The sequence below is a fragment of the Geotrypetes seraphini genome, chromosome 11 (assembly GCF_902459505.1).
Source record: "Geotrypetes seraphini chromosome 11, aGeoSer1.1, whole genome shotgun sequence".
Taxonomy (NCBI): Eukaryota; Metazoa; Chordata; class Amphibia; order Gymnophiona; family Dermophiidae; genus Geotrypetes; species Geotrypetes seraphini.
The window spans coordinates 3931068-3953851 of NC_047094.1; the positions used below are offsets into that span (position 1 = coordinate 3931068).

A 22784-nucleotide genomic window follows, 5' to 3' on the forward strand; every position below is an offset into this window, starting at 1 on the left:
AAAACACACTTACAGGTTCTTCCTCTTCCTCATGGAGTGAGAATGTGGAGCGCAAGGACATGTTTGACTCCGAATGCAACGAGCGTATAGAGATGGCCGAGTCAGAGCGTCGGGGAGTGTTGATAGGAGGCTAGAAGAGAAAAAAGGGTTAAAGATGGAGCCTTAGAGAGAATATGAGAGAGACAAGCAACCTCCCAAAATACAATGAACTCCTGAAAATATCCTCAAATTTACATTTCCAAAAGATGTTGAGAAACCTGTTCAACCCCACTTTGTGCCTGCTTCTTGCAATTCTATGATACACAGGATGCACACGCACAGACCCCCCCACAAAAAAAAAACAAGTACTGTTAAGAGTAAGAGTGAGTCCATTTGAAATGAAGTCACAGGGAAGCACCAACCAAAGCTCAGAAGAGGTAATCACATGTGAAAACTGCCAGGTACTTGGTAATCTCCTTACAGCCACTTCTGCCAAGTTTCTCAGTGGAAATGTGGACACTTCCTGCTATTGAATTCTAGGAGTTTCCTGTTTTGGGCAGAGGAGCGAAGGATGCAGGAGAGAAATCAAAACATCAACACTGCAGCCCTGCTGCCACAGACCGCATGTCTGCAGTTGGCTTTAAAGCATTTCCAACCTAAATAGGAAATACTCCTGTGTCTTGCTGATTTAAAGATTGAACAGCATTTAAGGTAAGTTTATTTAGTTTCTTTTAAGAACATAAGAAAAGCCATGCTGACTCAGCTCAAGGACCATCAAGCCAAGCAATATCCTTTCATAAGTCTCCGGCATGAATTCAACTAAGACCGGTGACAGCAAGGCTAAAACAAAAGGGTAACTCAGAGAGAGAATGGGCGACGGAGAGTATTTTGACCCACAGGAAATGGAGTCATTGACCCAATTGCTCTTTTATGGGGAACACTGTTTGTTATCTTTCAGTGCTACATGTCAGAGTAGATTGGCATAAATGTTTTCTTCTTGTAGTTCCTCAACGGGTAACCACTGAATGGGCATTTGAGAGACACTTTGGGTAGTTGGCATTCATCAGAAGTTGTGTTTAGCTGTCAGGACACCTTGTTTTGCTTTGACCGCAGACTAGCTTTACTGGGACAGACCAATGGTCCATCACGGTGGCCAATCCAGGTCCCTAGTACCTGGCCAATAGCAACATTCTATGCTACTGATACAGGGCAAGCAGAGGCTTCCCCCATGTCTTAATAACAGACTATGGACTTTTCCTCCAGGAACTTGTCCAAACCTTTCTTAAAACCAGCTGCGCTATCTGCTCTTACCATAACCTCTAGCAACCGCTTAACTATTCTCTGAGTGAAAAATATTTCCTCCTATGACCATCTAGACTGCCTATAGTTGACTTGAATAATATTACATTTTACACTTCATTCCCCACCATTAAAGACCTCTTAATTACACCAAGTGCACTGGCCACCCTCTCTGTGAAAAAGAAGGATTGTGCTTTTGAGAGGTATAAAGGAAAAGGAAAAAGTCACTATGGCAGTCTGTGGAACAGGTCAGACTGCAGCTCCTGTAGAAAGCTTTGTATGAGAGGCATTAAGTAAAATGCTTTGGACAAACATATTCTAAGATCGTTTACAAGCGTGCTCAAAGGAATAAGACAGGCCCTGTTAACCGTTAGTAAAGGACTCATATAGAAACCATATGGACCCGATATTCAGTCAGCATCACTTTTGTGGAATTAAACCCAGATATTCAATGCTGGGCTGTTCCTGATGGTGGTGGTGGTGGGTTAACTGCTAAAACGTTAACCGGTTAAGCCAATATTCAGAACTAACCATTTGGCATTTAAACAGTTAAAGACAGAACATCTATTTCTATGGTCCTATTTAACTGTTAAGCTTATCTGGTTAGGCAGTGAATATATGTGCCTAACCAGATAAACATAGAAACATGATGGGAGATAAAGGCCATTATCTCGTTCTCTCTATCCCAGACTCTTTTGTATTCAGACACAGTCTCTGTGGGTTGTAACCGTTTACGGGGTAGGTGCTACCCAGTAATACTCAGTGCAGATAACCGCTTATCTCCCGCTCAATAATAGCGGTTAAGCACCAACATGCCATTTAATCGGTCAGCGGCTGTGTCCAGATGGTTAAATAGTTTTAGGCAGAAGAGGCCCCTAGGTGCTGTCTGTTTCTAGATACCGCAATAAACCTCACCCTGGAGTGACTCAAACCACTGCAGATTAGAATAAATCTTCAAAATGAAAAAGGAATATTTCTGCTGAGTGATAAAGCAAGATATATTTGTCTTCATGCACAGTTTTTTGTCTCCATGTAATTGCACAGAGTTCAAGAATATTTTTTTCCAACGAAAAGGTAGGTTTCATATTATCCACAAACAAAACTAGTGTAAAGTTGGCCTCTAAACTAAGTTATCAATTTTACCTTTAAAAAAATGGTACACATTTCCCTTTTCTATAGGTTCTGCTTTCAATTAACATACGCACACATTTAATCACTTACAGGATTAACACATGCACACATGCAATTTATTTGCTTGTCCAACCTTGTCTTGAATCCCTGAGAGTGTTTTCCCTTATAACAGACTCCGGAAGAGTGTTCCAGTTCTCCACCACTCTCTGGGTGAAGAAGAACTTCCTTACGTTTGTACAGAATCTATCCCCTTTTAACTTGAGAGAGCGCCCTCTCGTTTTTTCTACCTTGGAGAGGGTGAACAACCTGTCTTTATCCACTAAGTCTATTCCCTTCATTATCTTGAATGTTTTGATCATGTCTCCTCTCAGTCTCCTTTTTTCAAGGGAGAACAGGCCCAGCTTCTCTAATCTCTCACTGTACGGCAACTCCTCCAACCCCTTAACCATTTTAGTCGCTCTTCTCTGGACCCTTTCAAGTAGTACCATGTCCTTCTTCATGTATGGCGACCAGTGCTGGATGCAGTATTCCAGGTGAGGGCGTACCATAGCCTGGTACAGCAGCATGATAACCTTCTCCGATCTGTTCGTGATCCCCTTCTTAATCATTCCTAGCATTCTGTTCGCCCTTTTCGCTGCCGCTGCGCATTGTGCAGACGGCTTCATTGACTTGTCGACCAGTACTCCCAGGTCTCTTTCCTGGGGGGTCGTATGGTGCTTTTCGAAAAGTAATTAAGTCAGCGTTGTTTGATAAATTCATTTCCAAAATGTGAATACTATAGTTAACAAAACTTTACATTGAATATACTAAGAAAATTGTTGTATTTTAACTATGTGTATTTCGCCGATTGTCCAGCCTTCTTCTGTGTAAACCGCCTAGAAATTGTTTTGATTATGGCGGTATAGAAGAATAAAGTTATGTTATAACAAGAGCCAAACTGGGACATACCAATGGACCATCTAGCCCAGTATCCTACTTCCAACAGTGGCCAATCTAGGTCACAAATATCTGTCAGAAACCCAAATAGCAGCAAAAGTCCATGATATCAATCCCAGAGCAAGTAGTGGCTTCCCACATGTATGTGGGGACTTTTCCTCCAGGAACTTGTCCAAACTTCTTAAACCACATCATCTGGCAACAAGCTCCAGAGCTCAACTATTGTTTGAGTTAAAAAAATATATCCTCCTACTGGTTTTAAAAGTATTTCCATGTCCCCTGGTCTTTGTAGTTTTTGACAAAGTGAAAAACAGATTCACTTTTACCCATTCTACACAATAAGGATTTTGTAGACCTCAATTACAGCCCCCCTTTGCCAAGCTGAATAGCCCTAACCTCTTTAGCCTTTCCTCCAGGACAAACGCAATGGGAGGGGTCCCACTGGGACTCCAGGCCAGACCTCCTCCTCCCTCTCAAAGTCACCAGGTAACCTAGCAGAGGCCCACCCTCATATCCTTTACCTCTCATCTGTAGGAAGCAGGAGCGATGCCCACCTGTTCCTGCTTCTCCAATCTGACATCTTGAAAATGGTGTTGCCCTGCTATGCCTAGCCCAGTCTTTGTTCTCCTTTTTAAAAAAAATTATTTATTTATAAATTTTAACATAAAGACAAGCAAAACATATTATTTGAATACAGATTAAATTGAAACAGGAAAAGAAAAACAATTTACAAAGGTGGGATTATCACCAGAAAACTAATCATTATTTATCAGGCAGAAACCGACAAAGATGCAGCGAGACCTGGAAACCTGCAACAAGCACAATACTAGCTGTGGAAACTCTGAGAGAATAATCATTATTTAGGCCACAATCAATTACGGGGCCAAAGAAATAGAAAACTAAAAGGAACTGAGAGGCGGCTTTAGGAGCAAGTCCCAGCAGTCAGTTTGTGCTACTTTGTGGAAGGAGTCTCAGGTCCACCTTCTCTGGCCACTATAAAATCTAACAATTGCTTTGCTTCAAGGAAAAGAACATTTTTACCACCACTATTTAGCATGAAATGTCAATATAAAAGTGGCTCCCAGAGCCATGACTCTAGGCCGAAATGCCAAAAAATCCTTCCTCCTTCTCTGTGACACTTGTGATATATCAGGAAACAAATGAATAACTGAATCAAGAAATTGCTCATTTAGATGTCTGAAATAAGTACGAAGAATAAAATCTCTATCAAGTTCCACAGCAAAGTGATTCTTTTGAAAAGAGTTCTCCAAACATTAGTCAAATTCATCTCTTCTTGCACAACCCCAACAATATTGGGGTGTTGAATATTCTGGTTCTCTCCTAAGGGTAAGATATTGAACTCTCATTAATTGATGACATATTCTCTGATGGAATCAATAATACCTCACGGAGGTATTTCTCTACCATTTCCAATGCCGATATTATCAGGGACCTCAAATTATTGTTCTTCTTCTCTAATTTTCCATATATTCCAACTAGGTTTGAAGGAAAGATCTTTCTTTAACAATATCATTTTCTAGCTGTTTCAATTGCATTAGCTGCCCTTCATGCTTTTCAATACTCTTACCATGCAAGGTCTTTCATTGTGTATCCGCACTGGAGGAGATCGTTCTACAATCACTTCTCCATACAGAAATTGTTTTCTTAAAGCTAGAGTCCATGACCTCAATAGCCTTCCACAGGGCATCCATATTCATGACAGCACACATTCTAACCATCTCTCCAAATTGCTCTAATTGTTCAGTCGATGATCCTACCACAGCTAGACTACTGCAACTCTGCCTACATGGGAATCAACACCGCACTGATCCATAAAATGCAACTCATACAAAACACAGCTGTAAAACTAATTTTTAACCTGAAAAAATATGACTGGTTATCCATTCCATCACAAATAAAATTTAAAACTTCATGCATCATATACACGAAACTCAGCAGCTCCACTCATCCAACTCTTCTCAAAGGCATGGTCTACCTCCCACAGAACCCTTAACAGGATACTACTAAACCTTCCTTCAACAAAGAATCTCCAATACAAGCAAATTTTTCACTCCATGCTTACCTTCCTAGGGATGAAAACCTGGAATGACCTCACTGAAATGTCCAGAACGGAACCAACTACACCACATTCCAGAAAAAACTGAAAACCTACCTCTTTGACACTTGAACATCTCAGATCTTCCCCTGCCCAAATGTTCCCCCATGTCTCCTCCCCTTCTCTCTCCGCTTCCTCTCACTTCTATTTGTAAGTCACCTTGAGCCTGCTTAGGTATGTGCGACACAGAAATAGATTAGATTACCTCTGGAGGCCTCTCCTTTTCCACCCATAGCCTCAGCATGGCACTCCTTCAAGGGCCATCTCACCACTGATCCTCCAGGGCTGAATGCTGCTAACTCCTCATGGGAGAGCAGTTCTTGCATCTGAGTTGTCTCTGATCCGGACTCAACGAAGCCCGGTCTACACTAAGGTCAGCCATTATATCAGGCATACTTCCTGAAGCTGGCACCACCACTGTCGTTTGTTGGGTCATCACTCCTGGGATGGTCATCTGAACAAGGTGCTTCAGGGCCATCAATGCTGGAGGATAAGTCTACTTCCCCATAGCAAATTTGGCAGAGGTAAGCCAAACCATCAAATTAAATCCAGCCACTGAGAGAGCTCGACACCATCTTGGCCCCTTCCTCCTATTTTATATATATTATACGCACATATACACAATCACTATCTCTCTCTGAAATTCTCCAATGGCTTCCTTTATCACTCAACATACTCCCTATAATGCAGAGAGGAGGAGGCCACAGGCAGAGATAGCTGAGTGGGAAATGGAGGAAGGTGAAGCCACAGAGCCTAGCCCTGTACTGGAGGAGTCAGAGGAGGAAAGCCCCACGGAGTGGACACTGGACTCTTAACTTGCCAGACCTACATGATGAGAGAATGGAGTGTGAGTAGGTTGCAAAGCCATGAAGTTTTATTTTTGTTCTTTTTTCTATGCAAAAGTTTGTGATTTAAGATTCCAGAGTGGACCAGTGCTATAGAAGTGTGGACAGCCTGTTGTTTTGGGTGGGTGGCCAAATATCAGAGTGGATTTTGGCACCTAGTGCCTGCTTGGGAAGCTGGTCTGTCCCAGGCAAGGCAATAGCCAGGACCACAGTGCTTGGCCCAGAAGCTGGGAAAAGAGAGGGCTTGTGTTTGGGAATTTTGCAATAGAAAGGAAAGTGTTTGTTTGCAGGCCACAGCCTGCAGGCATTAGAGAAAAGCCAGTCTGTTCCTAAGAGTTATTTTGTTTTAAAAAGACTATTTTGTGCCAAAGAAAGCCTTACAAGTTATAAGAACATAAGAAGTTGCCTCCGCTGAGGCAGACCATAGGTCCATCCTGCTCAGCGATCCGCACCCGCGGCGGCCCATCAGGCCCATTGCCTGAGCAATGGTCTATACCTATCTATTCCCCCCAATCCCTTTTTCTTCAAGGAATCTATCCAAACCTTCTTTGAAACCATTTAATGTTTTCTTGTCTACAACAGCCTCTGGAAGCGCGTTCCATGTGTCCACCACCCTCTGAGTGAAAAAGAACTTCCTAGCGTTTGTTCTGAACCTGTCCCCCTTCAATTTCTCCCAATGCCCCCTTGTGCTTGTGGTGCCCCTTAATTTGAAAAATCTGTCCCTGTCTACTTTTTCTATGCCCTTCAGGATCTTGAAGGTTTCTATCATGTCTCCTCTAAGTCTCCGCTTTTCTAGTGAGAAAAGTCCCAACTGCTTCAATCTGTCGGTATATGGCAGATTTTCCATTCCCTTTATCAGTTTGGTTGCTCTTCTATGTACTCCCTCAAGTACCGCCATGTCTTTCTTGAGGTACGGTGACCAGTACTGGACACAGTACTCCAGATGCGGCCGTACCATTGCACGATACAGCGGCATGATGACTTCCTTCGTCCTGGTCGTAATACCCTTCATAATGATACCCAGCATTCTGTTTGCTTTCCTAGAGGCTGTGGCGCATTGCGCCGATGCCTTCAGTGTTGCGTCTACCATCACTCCCAGGTCTCTCTCCAGGTTACTAACCCCTAGTGGTGTTCCCCCCATTTTGTATGTGAACATCGGGTTCTTTTTCCCCACGTGCATGACCTTGCATTTCCCCACGTTGAAGCTCATCTGCCACTTTTCGTCCCACTTTTCCAGCTGCGTTAGATCCTTTTGGAGATCCTCGCAGTCTTCCTTGGTTTGAGCCCTGCTGTATAGTTTGGTGTCATCTGCAAATTTAATGACTTCACACTTAGTTCCCGCTTCTAGATCATTTATGTAGATATTGAACAAGAGCGGTCCCAGCACCGACCCCTGCGGAACTCCGCTCGTGACCCCTTTCCAGTCTGAGTAGTGGCCCTTTACGCCAACCCTCTGCTTCCTGTTTGCCAGCCAGTTTTTGATCCATCGGTGGACCTCCCCTTGTACCCCGTGGTTCCATATCTTTTTAAGCAGTCTCTCGTGTGGCACCTTGTCGAAGGCTTTTTGGAAGTCAAGGTAAATGATGTCTATAGATTCCCCTTTATCCACCTGGCTGTTCACTCCCTCAAAGAAGTACAATAAGTTTGTGAGGCATGACCTACCCTTACAGAAGCCATGTTGACTCGGTTTTAGCTGCCCATTTTTTTCGATGTGTTCACAGATGCTGTCTTTAATCAGTGCCTCCATCATCTTTCCTGGGACTGAGGTCAGGCTCACCGGCCTGTAGTTTCCCGGGTCCCCCCTTGCGCCCTTCTTGAAGATGGGCGTGACATTTGCTATTTTCCAATCCTCCGGGATCTCTCCGGTTTTTAAGGATAGGTTGCATATCTGTCGAAGTGGCTCCGCTATTACGTCTTTTAGTTCCTTGAGTACCCTTGGGTGAATGCCATCCGGACCTGGCGATTTGTCACTCTTTAGTCTGTCAATCTGCTTGAGTACATCCTCTTGGCTTACCTCTAAATCGACCAGCTTATCGTCTTGGTCTCCTATTACGATCTCCTCGGGTTCTGGAATGGTGGTTATATTCTCCATCGTGAAGACTGACGTGAAGAACTCATTTAACCTGTCAGCTATCTCTTTCTCTTCTTTTACAACTCCCTTTCTGTCTCCATCGTCCAATGGTCCCACTTCTTCTCTCGCCGGTTGCTTCCCCTTGACGTATCTGAAGAACGACTTGAAGTTTGTTGCTTCCTTTGCCAGTCTCTCTTCGTATTCTCCTTTTGCTTTTCTAATCACTCGGTGACACTCTTTCTGGTTTTCTTTGTGCCCTTTTTGGTTCTCCTCTGTTTGGTCTTTTTTCCATTTTCTGAACGATGCTTTCTTGTCGCTTATCGCCTTCTTCACTGCACTTGTTATCCACACTGGGTTTTTTGTTCTATTTTTTTTGCACCCTTTTCTGAACTTGGGGATGCATATGCTTTGTGCTTCGTGCACAGTCTCCTTGAATAAGGTCCAGGCTTTTTCTACGGATTCCGTCTTCCCTATGTTGCCTTTGAGCTTCTTTCCCACCATTTTTCTCATGGCATCTTTTTCCTTTATGCTGTGCTATAAGAGGGAGTTTGTTAAATAAGGCTCCTGTGGACAGGGATTTGCACTCTGAGCAAGGCTCAGAAGTGAAAAGTAAACTTTTTGGGTTTTGTACCAAAGAATCTTGTATCTTTACTATTGCACCACTCATGCCATGGCTTATATCCTGACCATATGCCTTTTGTGTTCCCCAATAAAACTACCGTACTTTTTCTGCACCAAAGAAGACTCAGTGTGTGCTGGGAGGCACTTAGGGCATTGCCTACTGTGGACCACCTGTTCAACCTGATAGGCATTTCCCCCCGGGTAGCTTCGGCCCGGGCAAGATCCTGTCACAATGTGCATACAAATCTGGTTTTCCATTTTATTTTCTGAAAGACAATCGATATAATCTTGTAGCGCTTTGGGTTCCTCAAATAATTTGGACACATTATCCACAGAAGAACCGCACGTTGCCATGAGAGGTTGCGACAGCCATTTTGAAAGGTCACAGCAAGGGGGCTGTAATCCTGCCCCCCCCCCCCCCCATATGCAAGACGCCTGCTGGATCATAAAGAATGTGGGTAGCCCCGGTGGAGGGCTTACATAGACTTTTGGGTGGATTAGGAGAGGTTGTGGGCTCTTCCGGTGTGTGTGTGTGTGTGGGGGGGGGGGGGGTTGTTGTTGTCACAGGTTGGGGGAGAGAGCAAAGAGGCATTTGGTGGTCGGGAGTGGGCAAAGTTTGTTTTCTTTTTTTTAAAAAACCCCAACAACTTTAGCAGGCCTCAGCCTGATATTCAGCTGGGGCCCATATAAGCTCCGGGCTGCCAGGTCACCTGGAGTTACGATCTAATATTCAGTGCCAGTGTCTAGACATGGCTCGGCACTGAATATTGGGTAATAATTTAGCCGGCAGCAATCAGAGCTTAGAAAAATCTGTCCACTGCCAACTGAATATTGGAGGACATGATTTTAATCCTTGCTAGTTAGAACAAATTTCTTATTTGTTCTCACATTGACTGAAATTTCTTCTTTCTATATTGCTATTATAAAAATCTGCAAAATACAATATGGGGGAGGGCCATAATTGTGAGCTACTGTTAAGTCAACTCATTGCATAAAATGGAACCTTATAGTAAAATCACCTGACTTAACAGTAGCCCACGTTAATAACGTCTCTTCTTACATTCCTTCCCACAGTACAGGTGGCTGTATCTTGACTATTTTCAGGGTATTCACCTCAACTGGATTATTGCGTTCAATTCTGGTCTCCTTATCTCAAGAAAGATATAGCGGCACTAGAAAAGATTCAGAGAAGAACGACCAAGATGATAAAGGGGATGGAACGCCTCGTATGAGGAAAGACTAAAATGGTTAGGGCTCTTCAGCTTGGAAAAGATAGGATTGAAGTCTACAAAATCCTGAGTGGAGTAGAACGGGTACAAGTGGATCGATTTTTCACTACGTCAAAAATTATAAAGACTAGGGGACCCTCGATGAAGTTACAGGGAAATACTTTTAAAAACAAATGGAGGAAATTTTTTTTCACTCGGAGAATAGTTAAGTTCTGGAACGCATTGCCAGAAGTTGTGGTATGAGTGGATAGCATAGCTGGTTTTAAGAAAGGTTTGGACAAGTTCCTGGAGGAAAAGTCCATAGTCTATTATTGAGAAAGACATGGGGGAAGCCATTGCTTGCCCTGGATCAGTAGCATGGAATCTTGCTACTCTTTGGGGATTCTGCATGGAACGTTGCTCCTATTTCAGGTTCCGGAATCTTGCTGATCTTTGAGATTCTGGAATGTTGCTACTCCTTGGGTTTTGGCCAGGTACTAGGGACTTGGATTGGCCACCGTGAGAATGGGCTACTGGGCTTGATGGAATATTAGTCTGATCCAGTAAGGCTATTCTTATATGAATCATCATCAGTCTCAGATATTATGGGAATGCTCTGTCAGTGACCTAAGTCCTTCGTATGCTGAATTTCCAGTTGAGCAGGCAGAAATACTCACGTAAGTTTCATTGCGTCATCATCACCTCTTCCCTCTCATTTCTCTCAAATTCTCAACATTGAAGATGTAGATAGTAGCAGGAGTAGTGAAAACAAAGTCCCTTTTCACTTTGTCCTGTAGCAGTGTGGCAAGCTCTTTTAGCAAGAAGTTGTTTTATTCAAATCATCCACTCTTGTGAAATCAGGATATTGCGCCGTCAGAGAACCATCTCCGTTTCTTTATTTGGTTGCATGCTAAGTTACAGTAGTAGTTGTAGGACTCTTGAACGGGCACTTCTCCTGGGAGACACAGAGCAATGGGTACCTGAAGGCTTGATACTTGTTAATAGAAGACTTTCGATAACTCTACGGCTGGCTCTTCAGACATTCCTTCAAACCATCGGTGGACTGTCCTCTCTGCTGTTGTTGTTTTGTGAACTGTTCAGAAATTGGTTCCTCTGTTTTTATTATATTTACAGGCTTCACCATTTTCAGTAGGTCTTGTGTGATCTCTGGAAAGTAGCCATCCCCTTATCCTGGAACTATGCTGCTCTTTCACAGAATTAAGGTTAAAGTTTCCAGAATACTTTCACCAAGTACAAATCACATTGCCATTTATAGTACACTGCAATGCCGAGATCCCTGCCATTGCCCCTCTGTCTTGCACTGTAGCACCCTCAGATATTCCAGTTTTCCCCCAACACACACTCTCACTCCCTGCTCCTCCTATCCCAGTACTGAGACCTCAGCACAGGAGTCTGCCAGTGTATTTAACTCCTACCCTGCAGTTCCTGACCAAAGCCTGAAGAGAATCATCAATTGCATAAGACTGAAGGAAGCCTCTTTAGCTAATCACTTCCCATCAAAGCACTGCACTCTAGACACATACCATGGCATCATCCTCATCCCTGGGAGAGTAGGTGAGTGTACTTGATGATGAGGGCGTTCTGCGATGCTGTTTAAATGTACTGGTTCCATCAGCTGAAAAGTATAAAAATAAATATTTCCCATATTTTGAGGAGAACCAGCCTACCACTAAATGTCACCTTAATATCACAATGGTCCAGGTCCCTCCCCTTACCCATTCTGCCCGCTATCTCCCAAGGTCTTCCTGAGAAAGGTGACGTGCAAAGCATTCCATCTATCAGGAGCCCAGCTGCAAAGGCTATGCTGTGGCATACCAGTGTTACTGTGAAGAAATGGTTCAGATCGCCAATAACTCTACAGAGGCCCCCAAAAAACCTTTGGTCAGCAAAGAACACTTGTGGGCACAAGGCAAAGAACTTATAAAAAAATATATATATATTCAAAAAAACCAACTTCTCAGGAAGCAGTTATACTGGACTTACCCTTGGTGATGGTTGTTACAGCAGAGTACGCAGTACCAAATGTGGTTTCCATCCTAGTCTGTAACAGACAGAAAACATCTTTACTTTACACTTAACATCATCAAATGAGCTTTCTAACTGCTGCTCACTGAGCATCCTATGTAGCAAACAGGCAATTGAGAAGGAAGAAATTAAGGGACCAAAAATTCCTGAGCATATAGAAGGAAGTCTTGAGGAGCCTGTATCAATGAAAGAACTACAAATAGCGTTGAAATTCCTTAGTGATGGTTTCACTGTAGAGTTGTAGAAATCATTTCAAAATACCCTATTACCACACCTGTTAAATATCAGGTTACATCATAGCTACTATGGCAGAATCTTTAACTATAGTTTTGCCGAAGCCAAATAAAGGTCCCATGTTGGTTTCAAATTACAGACCTATCTCTTTAATTAATGTAGATGGAAAACTTTTGACTAAACTATTGGCTTTACACTTGGCCAAGGCTTTCCCTCATATCATTTGTATGTACCAAACAGGGTTCGTTGCTCAGAGACATTCTTATAATAACACCAGATTGGCTTTTCATATGTTGAATTTAACAAAAAATGTGAATGATCCAGCCTTCTCAGGATCTTTGGATGCAGAGAAGGCCTTTGATCGGGTAGAATGGACCTTTATGCATCAAACAATGTAATGGTTTGGTATTGGTTCAGGATTTATTCATATGATTCAAACCTTATACAGCTCCCCTTCTGCCAGACTGTATATTAATAATAATTTCTCAGAGCGTTTTTCTATGAAACAGGGAGTTAGACAAGGATGTCTGTTATCTCTTTTGCTTTTTGATATTGTATTGGAACCCTTGTTATTGGCTATTCAGCAGGCAGAGGAGATACAGGGTATTCCTTATGCAGGTTGGGAATACAAAGTATCTGCGTATGCAGATGATATTCTACTTCATTTGAGGAATCCTGAAACTACTATTCCACATTTACTGGATTTGATAGAGAAATTTGGGAAATTTTCAGGATATAAGATAAATTGGAGTAAATCGTAGGTTCTTCCCCTTAATATACACTGTACAAAAGGTTTATTTGATTCATTCCCCTTTCTTTGGAAGGAAGAGGGCATAAAATATTTAGGTATTTGGATTAAAAATACACTGGAAGAGACAATGAAAGTAAATGAAAAATCTTTATTGCTAAAGGTCACAGATATGTGTGAGCAGTGGAACCCGTCACATTTTTCTTGGTGGGGGAGAGTTCAAACGATAAAGCTGATGATTCTGCCTGTGGTTTGTTACCAAATGGGTATGTTGCCAGTTCTTTTTCTGGGGTCCTTTTATAAAAAATTGAATAGTATGCTGACAAAATTTATTTGGCAGGGTAAAATTGCAAGAATTGCTTTAGTATCTTTACAAGGACCAATTGTGGAGGGTGGGGTAAATTTTCCTAATTTTTATAGGTACCATTAATCCTTTATTATGCATCAGGGTATGCACCGGATCCTCCCAGAGCTCATGGAAAATCTCCCAGATTGGTTATGGTTGGAATGGCAACTTATGTCACCATTGAGATTGAGTCATGTATTAAGTATTAAGATGCCCAGGTTATACAAGGACAATAGAATATTAGTTAATACATGGAAAACATTAAAATGTGTGAATAATTTAACACTTATTCCAATTAATAAATCAACTTATCAAATCATATGCCTGAACTCCAAGATTCAAATCGGCAGATTTAAAGTCATCTGGAAATATTGGATGAAGGCGGGTATATGTACTCTGGATGATGTTATTTCTGATGGTAAGCTGCTTGAATTTTCACAATTGCAACACAAATTTGGTCTTAATAAATCACAAAATTATAGATGGCTGCAGTTGAAGCAGGCCATTCAGGTAGGGTTCCCTGAATGGAAAAATCTTAGTAATCAGTGTAGATTGCCGTTCTTATGTTTTCAGGTGGACTTCCTGGCCGCCCAGTGGTATAAATTAATATCTGGATTTTTAAATAAGAAACCAAAAACAGGTCTAAGAGACATTTGGAGCATTGAGATAAGCACCAAATTACTGCGTCTCAATGGCCACGAATTTGGGCTTGAGGATGAGATGTACAGTGTCTGCGTCTATGAGACAAACTTGGTTTTTTCTGTTGCACAGAGCTTTTTGGACCCCAGTTCATTTACAGAAGTTAGATAGCTCTAAGTCTAATAGATGCTGGCACTGTCATCTTGAAGCTGGGACATTAGATCATTTGCTATTCTATTGTCCTTTGATACTTCCTTTTTGGGGCAAATAAATAATTTGATGGAAAATCTGGTTGCATTAACTTATGATACTGTGTTATTTGGCACATCAATGAGGGCCAAGAGCCAATTATCTTCGAATAATAACAAGCTATTACTCATTATGACAGGGGTTGCCATACAACAGATTATGAGAAATTGGAAAAATTGGGATCGATTGAATTATAGCTTTTGGTGGAACTCCCTGTCATATATTTAAAATGGAAAGAGCAATTGCCATGCAGCAGGGGAATTTTAGGAAATTTCAGGATATTTGGGAACCATTAACAAAATACTGTAATGAATATCATTTTTCCCCTTAAATATGCACATCCAAGGTGGGGGAAGAAGGGTGAGGGGTATTTTGGTTTTCTTATGAGTGCAAATAGTGTGTGTGTGAGGGGGGTTATTATATGTCTTCTTATGTTTGATGAAAGACGAGGGCTATGGGATCTGAATTCGATTTTAACAGGATATTAAGTGATGTATTTCAATATAAATTGTTGCACTTATTGTAAGTTTTAAAAATGAATAAAGAATATAAAAAAAAAGTAAGAAAAATCCCTTTCCAACCCCAAATTAATGCATTTCGTAATACAGCAATTGACTAAATAGCACCTTGTAAGCAGAAATGCCATAACTTCATAAATTCAACTGTCCCAAGCACAGACTCTAAATAACTCTATAAACGGTGCCTAAGTTAATTGGGAAATGGCAAGCAACGTTAAATTTAAAGTGCCTAAATAAAAGTTGCTGCAATCATGCCTCCGGAGTACAATTCTGGGGTTCAAAAAGGGACTGGATGACTTCCTGGAAGCGAAGGGGATAACAGGGTACAGATAGAGGTTTACCTTACAGGACATTGAGCGAATAGGGTATGGATATTTTAGGTTAGGTAGGGAGCACTTTCAGGTCATGGACCTGGAGGGCTGCCGCGGGAGCGGACTGCCGGGCACGATGGACCCCTGGTCTGACCCGGCAGAGGCAATGCTTATGTTCTTATATGTATGGATAACACCAGAAGTGGCATTAAGTGCCCGAAAGCGCAAATTTAGGCGCCAGAAATGTTGAAAACCTGGCCTACATTTTGGGTGCTAATCTTTTCTGGAGGTGCAATTCTCTAAAAGGCACCGTCACGTGATTGACAAATGATTGGCAGGCGCCAATATCGACGTTGTTTAGAGCAGTGGTTCCTGACCCTGTCCTGGAGGACCATCAGTCAGTCAGGTTTTTGGGATAGCCCTAATGAATATGCATGAGGAGACAGGCATGCAAATCTGCACCATGCATATTCATTAGGGCTATCTCAAAAACCCGACTGACTGGTGGTCCTCCAGGACAGGGTTGGGAACTACTGGTTTAGAGAATCCAGGCCTCAATGTATTTAAGTATCTCTTTTCACAAGACAGAAACTGGCCTATTTTGGTCATGTGATGAGGGCGAATTCACTAGAAAAGGAAGTGCTACTCAGAATGGACAGTGGTCAAGCGGGGGAGACCAAAGGCCCGGGGGCTGCTTTGACATGCAGCTCCTGATTGGTAAGGCCCGACTTTAGTACAGGAAGAGGCGGTCGGAGCATACAGCAAGTGATTTCCTACCCTCGCCGGCGCTCCGGCTGCCTGGTCAGAAAATACCACGAATGACCAGGTCCGCGAACCGCCAACCGTGAATTTGCGGGGGAGCATTGTATACATCTAGTTATATGGACAGAGAGAACCTGAATTACTCCACAGTGCAGAAAGATCCCAGTGCCCGATCCTCGCTTGACGTAATAGCTCTGTTCCCTGATATCTAGAGCCCCCTTCTGTACTATCAGCTGCTGGAAGTGGCCCCTTTATGCCTGTATGAAAAGAAACCCTATTAAACTATACTCTTACCCCATTAATATTTTCAACAGGACTGCCGTTTGCTGCTCCACTCGAGAAACGATTGAAACGTGGGTTCTTACTTGCGCTCATAATCTAAGTCAGCATTTATCTTTCCAATGATGACACCTTTGAAAAGAAAGAATTCATTTGAAACAGAAATTCTACTTTAATACCTCTGTAACAAAAATGTTCGCACGTTCCAGGACGACCTTTGGCATCAGGAAACCAGGTGCTATTTGATGTCCCAGATTTCAAGCAAATAAGACTTGTGTTGTATAGAGAGTCAATCTTTATGGTTATATGATCTCAGTTATGGAAGGTGCTTCCAAAGAATCTAAGAGTGTCTGACCAGGAGAGTCACCTCCACGGGTCAAACACAACCAAATAGACAGTGGAGAGGTCCAATCAAAACAGGTGAGGCTCTCTTTTATTCACTCAGTAACTCGACATGTACTTGTTTCGGTCACACCGGCCTGCATCAGGAGTCTAAAGCGTTGTTGAGGCCACGGGAGCTTAAATAACCTCAAGGACAAGGACCCCCCTGAGCAGCTAGAACAATCTCAAACTTGTCTTTCGATAGTAGCAGCAATTCCCACCAACTGCCTGCGCCAGCCCTGATGCTTCTACTATTAAAGGACTAAGATTTATAGACCGTGTCATCACCAATAGGAGCTTGACTCAGTTAACAGTAAAAGAAAAAGAAGGAAAGACTACATTTAAAAATATAACTAATTTCCAAAGTGTTTAGCAAAGAGAAATGTCTTTAAAGCTTTCCAAAATGAGAGAAAGAGATTTGAGCTTCTTATTCCAAAACTCAGCCAATTTGAAAGAAAAAGATTGACTAAATTTTCTGAGAGATTTGGATTTTCCAATCTAAAGGAACAAGGGTGATAAAAATACCAAATAGGATCTTACAGATATACTGGAATTGAATTCTAAGATGAACAGGAAGCCAATGAAATTCTTTGAGCAACGGAGAGATATGGTCAAATTTACTCTTACCAAAAAAATGAGTCTGGCAGCAGTGTTTTCAATCAACTGGAGTCTATGCAAGCTGACCTTAGAGCTCAGTGTGGTCCTTGACCTTGAGGTTATATTAGCCTCAACAACGTTTTAGACTCCTGATGCAGGCCGGTGTGGCCGAAACAAGTACATGTCGAGTTACTGAGTGAATAAAAGAGAGCCGTGAAACACACAGAGCTCACCTGTTTTGTTTAGAAAACATATTTGATCATTCAGGCATTCCAGTGACGTAAATTGTTTTAGATTTGATTCATATGTACCATTGATTTTGTATTTGTATATTTTAAGAAGTTTATGTATTATTTTATATATTTTGTAAACTGCTTAGAATTGTAGATTGGTGTTATATAATTATTATTATTTTTTTTTAATTAAATTGTTACGTACCAAGTATCCAGCAGAGAATGGGTGGTGTCAGGTGAAACTGAAAGAAAAGTGAGATGCTCAGAAATTGATACGATCATTTTAACTAAACAGCTCTCCACAAGTTGCAAGCATGAATACAGATGCAATGCTACATTTTCTCTATGGATTTGGTGCTAGTAACACAGTAGATACATACTGACAATAAGGAAACAGGCATGTGTTTCACTTACTGGTACTGTATCTACAGGACTGATACAGCACAAAGTTCACAAACACACAGCACAGACAATGAACCTCTCTAGCCCCATCTTCTGAGCCTGTCTTAAACTCTTCAAGGTATGTGAAAAAGTGGAAGGCAGAAAAGTTGTTTCTGCAACAGAGTCTTAGACATCCTTAGAATGCAATTCAGCCAAAACAAATGAAGCTGAAAAATGACAAAAAAGATGCTTGAGAATAGCTCCAAATAATTTTCTTAACTAGCACAGCTCTCGGGTAAAGGAATCAAAAAAAGGGGACATACAGCAGGTTACAGATCCTGGAGCAAAATTCCTTAAAATGGATGGAGCCTGTGATAGGATCGTTGAGACTTTGGAGGAGCTGTGTGAGGAGAAAGTGCTGTATGAAACTCCTAAGAACATACGAATTGCCGCTGCTGGGTCAGACCAGTGGTCCATCATGCCCAGCAGTCCGCTCATGCGACGGCCCTCTGGTTTAAGACCAGCGCCCTAACTGAGACCAGCCCTATCAGCGTATGTCCTTGTTTAGCAGGAACTTGTCTAACTTTGTCTTGAATCCCTGGAGGGTGTTTTTCCCTATGACAGACTCTGGAAGAGCGTTCCAGTTTTCTACTACTCTCTGGGTGAAGAAGAACTTCCTTACGTTTGTACAGAATCTATATCCTTTCAACTTTAGAGAGTATCCTCTCGTTCTCCCTACTTTGGAGAGGGTGAACAACCTGTCCTTATCTACCAAGTCTCCAGGCAGAGAAGAGCCAGAATGTTGCTCCCTCCAAATAAAAGCTTCCTATCCTCCCAGCAACAGAAATCGCCTTCCGAAACCAGCTTAAAGTTTCAGGACCATCAATCACTATGGTTTCTTTAAGAGGTCGAAGAGTAAAGTCTCACTGAGTACTTAAAACTCTCCTTACAACTTAGGAACACTGAAATGGTGTGGTAGCTGTATTAGTCCACTGTTTAAGAAAAAATATAAAAATAAAATAAAAGGAATAAAAACAATACCTTCTTATTTAGAGCAGCGGTAACAGCTCAGACGCTCATAGGAATTCTATAAGTGTCAGAGCTGTTACCGCCACAGCCAACACTAAAAACTGTGCTACAGTTTTGTAAAGGGGGTAGCAAATTGTTTGATTAGCTTTCAAGGTAACCCTTTTTCTTCAGATCATAAAAATTTATGAACGGAAAGATTTTTTCCTCTGATTTGGTCTGTTAGTGCCAAAGAAATCTTGCTTCTTCCCTGCAGACCCTACAGGAAGCATTTTGTGTGTCGCAGCAAGCAAAAGTACTTGAGAGAGAAACAGAAAGATGTGACAATATGAGAAAAAAAGTCCAATACATCTGCTGAAAGAGACACAAAGGAAATAGGGAAAAGATGCATTGCACACCCACATACAGAAACTCTCACCCAATGAATGTTCAACTCATGAATGGTGAACTGAAAACTAAGGATCAGGGTGAAACTGTGTAAACATTACATCACTATACTGGAAAAGTGGCAAGATCACAATTATGTAGAACGAAGGTTATGATCACGTGGGACGTCCCCATTCCAGCTGACAAAAAGCCAGACATAGTGGTAAATAGAAAAACACTAGATTGGTACTGAACACAGAGATGCCAGTCCCAATTAATTACTCTGAATAATTGTAGTGAGAGATCTTTAAGTACCAAGAAATGGTAAAATATTTCCAGTTCTCATATTAGGCTTCATTAAAGGGACTTTTCAAGCACATCTGGATATGGTACATCTTATGACCTCCAGAGAAAATCTCTCTTTGGCACAAAGCAAGCATTAGCAGTAAATCTAAGACTACCCTGCCTGAGTCAGTATGTTAAGCACCGTCCCTGGAACTATTCAAAGCAATAGTAAAAGCCCAGCCCTTTGAGAATGCATTTAACTCATAACCCCTAAGTCCCTAGTTGTCCTCTTGTCTGTTAATTGTAAGCTCTACTGAGCAGGGACCATCTCTTAAATATGTTGTTGCAGAAATATTAAATCACATCTACCCATTCAACTCCACTTGGTATTTTATGGATCTCTGGTGTGTCTCCCCTGGGCTGTCTTTCTCTATGGACCAGATTCAGTAAATGGTGCCAGTAAAAATTAGCACCCAGCACTGTTCTATAAAGAGTGGTCTGGGTTGAATAGCCTGTAGCACAATTCCTGCACTAAATTTGAGCACTAAGACTCCTGCCTGCCAAAACCAGTGTACACATCCGCAGTATTCAATAACACATTTCCAATCCAGACTGTTCCTGAGCCATCCATCGATTCTTTCCAATTGATTGTTCATGCCCAATTATCGTCTCGGGTATGTGTATCGAGGGTGTGCATGAACGAGCCATGACACGAGAATGTGGAAAATACAGGTGACTGACCTTAGACACAAACACTTGCCCCATTGCGCCCTCCCATGCACCGGCTCCCTTTGTAGTTGCATGCTAGTGTTTAGACGCCATGTTTAAAGAACAGTGCCTAAGTGCAGGGTCAATTCATGCCATTTAATAGCTAGGATTGCTACTTAAGGCCAACTGGTCTCTAATTTAACAATTAAGTTTTCAATAAGCAATAATCGCGCCTCGGTTTAACCTCATTGGCTACGATACTGCCACTGCGCAAAGTTTAACAATTAAGTTAGTTATGCGACTGGCACCGTTCTGTAACTTGTGCAGTAGTCAGACTTTTGGGCCTCCAACTTTATGGAATCCGGGGAATTGTACTTACCCTTTCAGAAAAGTGCGATCTATTATCAACAAATGACGTTTTGATGCCGAGGTCAGCCTATCCCTGGTAAGGCCAAATTCTCACTAGTTTCCTGAGCTTTCTTCTCTCCCAAACAGAAAGCCCTAAGTCACGAGCCTAATGATAAACAGATGTAGAGGCGCCTGACATTCCAAGAGTCTGGGAGAATGTAAGCACACGCACAAAGGATCAGATCTTCAATTTCATTTATATTTTCAGACATTATAAGATGTTACTTCTGATCTATACAAAAGACATCCCAGGTAGTATCTTAAGATTTCTCTTTGTTAAGGAGTGAGTAATTTAAGGATAGCTCCTATGGACGGGACGAGTTCCCACAAATTCGTGCTTATCACCGAAAAGCTCACCTAGCAATGCCTGCCTGTTCAAACGCTGCTTTTCTGTATGCAGCTCTGGGATCCAGGCTGAGTGAAAGAAAGGGCAGAGGCTTCAATATATCAAGCGTCATGTACGAGGGCTGATTGAAAAGTAATGAGACCACCTGTTTTTTTTCCCAAGGAGTAGACCTGGCAGCACTGTGCTGGTTCTTGTGAAGCTCATACATCGACATTTCTGAACCTGCAGTTGGACTGCCGTAGTCTTCATTGTTGGGTCACAATGAGAGGAAGATGTGTCTGTGAGGGTACACCAGAGGTGTGTGACAGAATTTTGTGTTAAAATTGGAAAGACCAGTAATGGAACTCTTGAAATGTTATGGCAAGCATACGGTAGGGAAACAATTAGCCGCGAGTGACTGACAAAGTGCATTCTGGGAAGTCATCCACTGCAAAACAGTGATGTCACAAAACAGTCTACTGTATGTCTTTGAATAATTTTTGAAATGCTGCAAAAAATGTGTTGAATGTGAAGGATGCTACTTTGAAAAAGAAAAATGTTTAGATCCCGTGTAGTCATCTGACTGAATAATAATAATAAAAAAACCCACCAAAACCCAGTCTCATTACTTTTCAATTGGTCCTTATATGTTTCTAAGCACCAAATTACAGAATGCTTGGGGTCTTTGAGAAAAGTGTCAGACTAATGTGAATTATCTGGTGCTACATTTAAACTACACGTCATCCCCCAGTTCATGTATAATCTTGTACAAAGAGAAAAGTTTGCTTCAAAACATAAAGGTAAAGGATTCCAATTAGAAAACATCAATCATACATTAGCAGATCCATTTCAATGAGGACTCCGAAAACAAATATGCAGAAAAGAAAGTGAGAACTCTGGACTTAGGATACATAAGATCTGGGGGGGGGGGGAGGATTCTCTACAACTGTCTCCCAATTCGTTGAAAAGGCAAGCATTACTATGTTCATCAACAGCCAGAAAGTCATGAGCTAAATCCAAAGCAAAAGCATTATATATTTGATATCTATAGCTTTATTTCCATAAGAAGCTAAGCAGGTCAACACTTACACATGGGCAAAGAATTCTCCACCCTCTTTTCAGCATGCATATTTGGCTGGCTTTCAATAATACTTTTTCAGGTTCCTCCACCCCTTCAAGAAAAAAAAAATGTACTGAACTAAAGCAAAAGCTAAGCCACTAGGATCTAAATGTCAGCAACTACTGAGCCCTCCTTCCCTGCTACATCGTCTTCCTACTTCCCCTCAGGACAGACTCTTGGAATGAAGGTGTCCCAAGCCGATCCTTTACCTTCCTGTGGTGGGAAATGCTGAGACTTTCCCTGTTAGGATCATCAATGATCTCAAGAGAAAGCTATGCGCTGCAATGGGCGATATGCAAATGTTGTTCCAAACTCAGGGCCCACAGCCAATCCCATCTTCTGTTGTCAACTCAGTCTCATTCAGTTCTTGTCGGAAGTAACAGCTGGTAAAAAAAAAGCCTGAGTTCCGGGTTTCCAACAATTCAGCTACTCATTTTACCATTCCTTTAAGCCACATTTTCTGAGGTCCTGGACTGCTTGTTAAAAGCCCTATTTCACTTATTAAAACACTTACATCCAGTTTCCTAAAGGACAGGTCGCATATAAGATCACCATGGCTGTGTGCCCCTAATCCAAGCCAAGTCTTCAGGACAGAAATATTAAGATTTGGAGGGGT

The 22784-nt window shown here is 41.9% G+C and overlaps 1 protein-coding gene, 1 long non-coding RNA gene and 1 pseudogene across 5 annotated transcripts in view; 1 reads left to right on the forward strand and 2 right to left on the reverse strand.

The window, feature by feature from the left end:
* TRAF7 (TNF receptor associated factor 7) overlaps nucleotides 1–22784 on the reverse strand; it is an 83703-nt gene that overhangs the window by 57618 nt on the left and 3301 nt on the right. The window contains exons 2-7 of one of the 4 annotated variants that reach the window (XM_033914149.1): nucleotides 22138–22220; nucleotides 17755–17791; nucleotides 16354–16470; nucleotides 12211–12268; nucleotides 11751–11842; nucleotides 14–130 (exon numbers count right to left, since the gene is read on the reverse strand). In XM_033914149.1, coding sequence (XP_033770040.1) covers nucleotides 14–130; nucleotides 11751–11842; nucleotides 12211–12268; nucleotides 16354–16434 — 348 coding nt within the window. In that variant the 5' untranslated portion in view covers nucleotides 16435–16470; nucleotides 17755–17791; nucleotides 22138–22220. Of the gene's footprint in view, nucleotides 1–13; nucleotides 131–11750; nucleotides 11843–12210; nucleotides 12269–16353; nucleotides 16471–17754; nucleotides 17792–22137; nucleotides 22221–22682; nucleotides 22699–22784 lie in introns of those variants that run through there. The other 3 variants (XM_033914151.1, XM_033914148.1, XM_033914152.1) reach the window with 3 other exon arrangements.
* LOC117345466 lies at nucleotides 21–17767 on the forward strand. Its single transcript, XR_004536440.1, has 2 exons — nucleotides 21–690; nucleotides 16374–17767. It is a non-coding gene; the product is annotated as an uncharacterized LOC117345466 (long non-coding RNA).
* Nucleotides 20443–20593, reverse strand: LOC117345897 (annotated as a pseudogene).